Raw genomic sequence first — 6,688 nt, 5'->3', positions numbered from 1 at the left:
TTAGAAAGTTTTTTTTGTTATGTCTGTGTACAGTGTTTACATTGCATTTTCTAAATGAACAATATATACATAGATACTCGTTCAAATGCTAGATCGAGGCATAGGTAATACACGCTCGTACAAGTACAGGAGTCATGCCAAATGTGGGGACAGTACAGCATGTGTGTGTGTGTGTGTGTGTGTGTGCAACTGTGACAAGCCAGCTTTTGAATATCCCCTTGAGTTCAGAAGGCAAACGAGACCCTCGATGAGATAGCCAACCTCGCTTAAGCAGAAGCAGCAAGAAACAAATGCAAAGAGGAAGGTAGCAGACAAAGAAATAAGCGAAAGAATGACAAGACAGAGAAAAAAGGTAAAGAGAAGGATGGAGAAAAAAGCATTGTGAAGGGAGACAGGTCTGACAGCTTAGAGAGCTGCTCCACTTGGCATCCAGTGATATAGAAGTGAATAAAAATAATGTATGACCTTTGACCTCCAATCGGTGATCATCATAAGACAATCTACAATAAACAGACAAAAATAATTTTCTCTTTACATAAATGAATATAGCTTAACACAAATCTTTTTCTTTTTTAGACATTTTTCTTAATACTGTACTCTTACTTTATTGTAAATGCTGTTTTTAGTTGTAATAGTTATTTTAGATCTTTCTGTCTGTTCTATGTTACCGAGAATTTATAAAAGGTACAGTAGGCTATAGCAGAGCTCTTGATTCATCATACTGTACTGTGACGTTAATGTTTCCAAACAAGCAGAGAGAGACAGAAGGAAGCAAAGAAAAAGAGATGTACAGTAAGAATGAGGCAGTGAGATTAAGAGAGCGACAGAAACACATCTATTTTGAACTTTTTGTCACTTCTCTCCCGATTTTCACACCTGAGACAATTTCTACGAAAGCTGTTAAATACAGATAAGCTCGTGTGTTTGTGTGTATGTTCACTGTGAGTGTGTATGGAGTGTTTTTCTGTCTGTCAAAATAATGAGATACCAAATGCATGCAGGTATACACGCACACACAGACACAGACACACACACACACACAAACACACACACACACACACACACACACACACACACACACACACACACACACACACACACACACACACACACACACACACACACACACACACACACACACACACACACTCTGACTGAGGATGCAGCTCCAGAGAGTCTAGTCTCACTCAGATAATTATGACTGATCAGTGTGTCAGTCATAAATGGAATTAAACATACGCACAGAAACACAAACAATGAAACAAAGCCAAAGACTATGAACTATAAGACAAAAATGAGTCTGTATAAAATACACCCTCAAGCACAGACACCCTCAGCTGCTCCATTAACGCAACAAAGGTAAAGTACACTCCAAGCAGCCCAGGTACGTGATCACAATAAGAGCTGTTTTTGACCTTATCAGTTGAATAGCAGTTGAAAAAAAACTATTCTCACCACAAGGCCCATTTAGTTTACCTTGCACGGCAGTGTGTATTTTAGCCAGAGGCATGGCACTGCCAAATCAGTAGGTAAAATGCCATCAATACCAAAAAGAGAAAATTGAAAATGAATGTGAAGAAAAGACGAGATTAAAAAGGAGTGAGAAAGAGAGAGTGAACAGTGAAATAAAATGTATGTAAAAGACAGAAAAAGAGTGTGTATCTAAACAAAACGAGTCATCCTACCTCCAGCGATGGCAGTTTTCTTGCCCACCGTAACAGTGACAGCAGTAGCAGCAATCACGATCCTCCCTGCTGGTAGAGCAACACACACACACACACACACACACACACACACACACACACACACACACACACACACACACACACACACACACACACACTTAGCAAGAATTTACATAACTTTATCAATACATGCTTGTAGAAACATGGGTGCTTAATGCATGCACATCACAAACACAAATCTTCCCTCCAAAAATATACACAGGCATGAGTATATTCATGCACAGGAAATATGTGGGTGACAGATTGAGTTGGACTCAGTAGGTAATATTTAATAAAGTCATGCATTCATCTTCTGTGTGTCTAGTCACAGCCATCGTGCCAGTTGATGCCAACTGTCGCCAAGCCACAGACTCCAGCCAGACAAATATTTAGGTGTTATGTAACATGGAGTATGAGAGCTAATCGACTAATACACTCATACCAGAGGGACTGTGTGTACTGCATGTTTCCCCATGTTTATATGTCTAAAACCACTAAAACAAAACCAGTCTATGCCTGCATGACAAATCACACATTCAGGAAATTGTGTAATTGGGACTGTAATTGGGAAAATGGGATTTCTTTTTTTTGCCATTGAATATTGTAGCATGATGTAGTGACATAATCAAAGACAGCCAACAAACTCTATGAAAGCAGATGTTTACTTCTCAACAAGAATTAATTTAATACAGAGAGCTACTTCCTCAGCACAATCAAAAAACACCCCCCAAAAAAAAAAAAAGCCCCCCCCCCTGTCCCCCCCCCGGAAAAAAAAAAAAAAAAAAAAAAAGAGAGAGAGAGAGAGAGAGAGAGAGAGAGAGAGAGAGAGAAGGAGGTAGAGTAATGAGACAGAAGAAAAAAGAGAAACAGAGTAGAGCTAGAAAAAGAAAACAGACATGGGTGAAGAAACAGAAAACAGAGAACGCAGCACTTGACATGCTTTAAAATTAGGGGTGAGGAAGAACAGAACGAGGATGAATAAAAAGAGGAGGCATGCCAAGTACAAGTAAAAGTTTTCCTCTACCCTCCTCCTCCTCCGCCTCCCTTCGTTTTCTTGCTCCCTCCTCCGCTTGGAGCTCCACCTCCTCTGCCCTTAAGTTGGCGCTATAGTCAGCCTCATAGTCCCTAAATATATCTGAACACAACAAACTATGTAACATCAACCTAAAACATATATAAGACACTTTTTGTACATTATTATAATGATAAAATGTTTCATTATAATAATATAACATGACACATCTATTGCCATCTTAAAATAGGACTTAGAAATAGAGCTTCAAACTTGTGAACATCCTATACTGTCCAGTACCTTTTAAATGCAGCTCAAGATTTGAAATCATCCGTAGATTTAGTACATACAGTATAGCTGCTTTACGTGAGGTTTTGATGCTGGGTGAAATAAAAAAACAGCCTTAAAACAACATTCAATAAACATTTAATTTGAACCTTTAATTAGGTGAGGAAGTGGATATGTCATTCTGTATTCTGTCATGAGGAAGGGTAGTATCATCAGCCTCATACTCATGGAATATACTGTATTTCAACAAAATTACATTTAAGTCTGCACTATTTAGTGAAGATTAAATTAAAATTCCTATCCTTTGTTGCTGCCTAAAGCACTTTGTGGCAAACCTGTTTCTTTAAAGCACTTTAAAAATTCATTATTTCTAGCAGAGCTAAATAACAAAATTAAATCCAGAGGCAGAAAAGGGTCAGGCTCAAATTCCTACCTGTTTACTAACTTGTGTGTGTGTGTGTGTGTGTGTGTGTGTGTGTGTGTGTGTGTGTGTGTGTGTGTGTGTGTGTGTGTGTGTGTGTGTGTGTGTGTGTGTGTGTGTGTGTGTGTGTGTGTGTGTTTGCTCAGTAAAGATTTCTCCACTACCTCTAGTTTCCTGTCTGGGCATGTAGTACAGAAACTGTCCAGCTGGGTACTCGGATGCTCTGCGATACCACACTGGGAAATGGTCCAATGTAAACATATTCTCCTTGTCTGTGGAGGTCAGGAAAGACCTGGGGAGGGATAAAAATAAGCTTAAAATGTGCTATATAAATAAACTTGCCTTGACTTAAAGAAAAGCGTACTATCTATTACCTAATTATGATGACAAAAGAAAAGAAGGAAGATTGAAAAGGAGGATAAGATAAAGAGAACAACAGAAAGATTTGAGTATTGTTGAGGTAAGAAAAAGGGTTGTGAGTAAAGCATAATATTGTACTTATTTACCAGCTGCCTTTTTATTGACCACCAGAGGGCAAAGTCTTACCTTACTGTAATTCAGTAATTCAATACAGCTCTTTAATTGCGATCACTCGAACATAAACTGTTTTAACACATAATGGTATGACTAACTTGATGGGATGATATTTAATATGCAAAATGGCCGTGTTTTTTTACTCACTTGGCAGTTCTTTTCTCCATACCAGCGTATCTCTGGAATCTCAACAGGCCTGATCGGGTCCCCAAGAATGCTGTTTCTACCCCCTCTTCCATACTGAAAGAGAGAGGGAGAGACAATGACAGAAAAGAGGGAGGTGGAGCAGAAACAGGGGGCAAATATTTGTAAAAAATAAAGTGAGTAATCATGTAAAAAGTCCATGTCTTAATAAACATTTATGTGGGTGTGAATGTGTGTTAATATTCACCCAGATGTGTTGAGCATGAGAGCGGTCCAGTAGGCTTCCATAGGAGCTGTGACCACAGCATCGAAAAGAGTTTGTTGCAACAACTTCCCATCACCTGTAGAGAGAGGGGAAAAAACATAAATCTAATGCTAATGATAAAAATGATGGAGGCATAAGACAAAATAAAGAGGAAGACAGAAAATAAAAATCCAGCATTGAATAGAGTCAGCTTGAAGATCATAAGAGTGCCTTAGTGTATCCCTGAATCTGCAGTTTTTCCTAAATCAAAAGATGCTGCAATTAATTAAAGTCCACTTACACTCCAGATCTGGTTCTTTACCAGTGAGGTATCGCACCACAGCCTGCAGCTGGCTCAGCTTACGGTGGGCCGGGTCAATGTCTGTCTCACAGTAGGTCCTACGAGCACGCACACGCGCGCGCACACACACACACACACACACACACACACACACACACACACACACACACACACACACACACACACACACACACACACACACACACACACACACACACACATTTAGTACTGTAGTCACTCAGTAATATCATATCTTATTTCATGACACTAGTTAGAATCCCATAATATCTATGTTCTTATACATAGTTATACAGTACTTACCATTCATTGGCTATGGTCAGGTCTGGAGCCATTAAGTCATGGAGACCTAAGGCAAAAAAGCAAAGAAGAAACCAGAGAAAGAGAGTAAGAAAGGCAGACACAAATACAAAGACACTAAGACAGAAGGGAAAGACTTACCCTCCTCAACAGAGACGTTTCCACTGAAGATATACTGTCCATATCCTCTAGTCAACACTATACCCAGACTGTCAAACATAAAGAAGACATTTGTTATTGGCAGGATGAATCATGCTTGTAATTTTTATTTCCTACAATAAGCATTTGTTGCTACTTTAAACAAAGTAGTAGGCTAGACAGAATATTAAGATAGAAGAGATTACTTACTAAAATGCTATGTTTTTGCTATTCATTATTTCATACAGGTAGAGGTGTATATATTTTTTAATATATATATATATATATATATATATATATTTTTTTTTTTATATTCAAAATCCTGACATTTTGAGTAATCCTGTTAAGTTGAAAATGATCAGACAAACCTAAATGGTGTCTCGTTGATGACAGTGTAGAAGTAATCATTCTTCAGGAACATTACTCTCGTCTGTGAGAGACAGAGAGAGGGACAGAGTTTGTAAAAACGATAGTGAACGCAGAGAGAAAAAAATTTCCGGTACTTCTACTTAATAGACAAGAAATACAAATGGACAATCAAAACTTGCCACCTCATAGGAAACAAAACTTGGATAATAGAAAATAAGACAATAAAATCCTACAGGAAGAGAGGAGAATCTAATCACCGATCAAAACAGCTCCTCTTGCTGTCTTGACACAAACAGACAAAAACACAAGTACTCACTCCTTTATCCACTGAAGTTCTCACATCTAAAGACATCGTTCCAGTTTCTCCTTTAACCATGGCAGTCCTCAGCTGAAACAAAAACATCACATACTCAGCCCTTCACTTGTTTCATCATACCATGCTGGTATGAATCCTGACCTGAACAACACAACTCACCTTGACATACAGTACAGGAAAGTGAAAACAGAGAATAAAAAAAGACAGAAATGTGAGTGAGGAGTGAGTGAGTGAGTGAGTGAGTGAGTGAGTGAGTGAGTGAGTGAGTGAGTGAGTGTGTGTTACTCACTTTCTCCTCGGTGTCTTCCCATTCCACCTCTGCCAGATCAACACTGTTATAGTTGGGTTTTGGCTTTAGCTTCTTCCCCTCTTTATACTGTCACACATACAAACATACAAACAAGAAAACAAGTCTTTAGGAACCTATCCCATCTTATGCTTGGTTATTGCAATACATCTGTCAAGCAGGGTTATAAAGTTTCTGCAGTTTCTCAGCTGCAATAATTCATTGCACAATACGATCTTTGTCTGTACCAGAGGTCGTAGGTCAGGGTGGGACAGGATGTAGCCGTTGTTGGTTAAAAGGTAGCCGTAACCATGGACACCCAGCTGAAGAGACAGAAAGACATAAGGATATGTAATTATTATATTATAAATCAAAGGCCACTGGCTGTCTCAGAGAAGAATCAATAGAGTATGCATACAGTACTTTATCCTTGTTTGTGACACAGTATATATTGTGGATGGTTTACCTTGTATCTTGAAACTAATCTCATCAGTTCTTTCAAGGCCACATCAGTTCCTACCACTCCCAACAGAATCCCATGAGACAACTACAGGAAACACACAGCAGCTTGATAAATGCAAAGTTCCAGGTGT

At 38.8% G+C, this 6,688-nt stretch overlaps 1 protein-coding gene across 8 annotated transcripts in view; it reads right to left on the bottom strand.

The window, feature by feature from the left end:
- Positions 1–6,688, bottom strand: part of cacna2d4a (calcium channel, voltage-dependent, alpha 2/delta subunit 4a) — an 84,650-nt gene that overhangs the window by 56,749 nt on the left and 21,213 nt on the right. For 7 of the 8 annotated variants that reach the window (XM_039791436.1, XM_039791428.1, XM_039791432.1 and 4 more), the window contains 12 exons: positions 6,562–6,642; positions 6,344–6,418; positions 6,099–6,185; positions 5,810–5,881; positions 5,493–5,554; positions 5,128–5,195; positions 4,990–5,035; positions 4,669–4,766; positions 4,371–4,464; positions 4,127–4,219; positions 3,610–3,737; positions 1,686–1,754 (listed from right to left, as the gene is read on the bottom strand). In XM_039791436.1, coding sequence (XP_039647370.1) covers positions 1,686–1,754; positions 3,610–3,737; positions 4,127–4,219; positions 4,371–4,464; positions 4,669–4,766; positions 4,990–5,035; positions 5,128–5,195; positions 5,493–5,554; positions 5,810–5,881; positions 6,099–6,185; positions 6,344–6,418; positions 6,562–6,642 — 973 coding nt within the window. The remainder of the gene's footprint in view (positions 1–1,685; positions 1,755–3,609; positions 3,738–4,126; positions 4,220–4,370; positions 4,465–4,668; positions 4,767–4,989; positions 5,036–5,127; positions 5,196–5,492; positions 5,555–5,809; positions 5,882–6,098; positions 6,186–6,343; positions 6,419–6,561; positions 6,643–6,688) is intronic. The other variant, XM_039791429.1, reaches the window with a different exon arrangement.

This window comes from Perca fluviatilis, chromosome 23, assembly GCF_010015445.1.
Source record: "Perca fluviatilis chromosome 23, GENO_Pfluv_1.0, whole genome shotgun sequence".
NCBI classification, from domain to species: Eukaryota; Metazoa; Chordata; class Actinopteri; order Perciformes; family Percidae; genus Perca; species Perca fluviatilis.
Note: the sequence above shows the minus strand (reverse complement) of the source record. Positions and strands in the feature narration are given on the sequence as shown.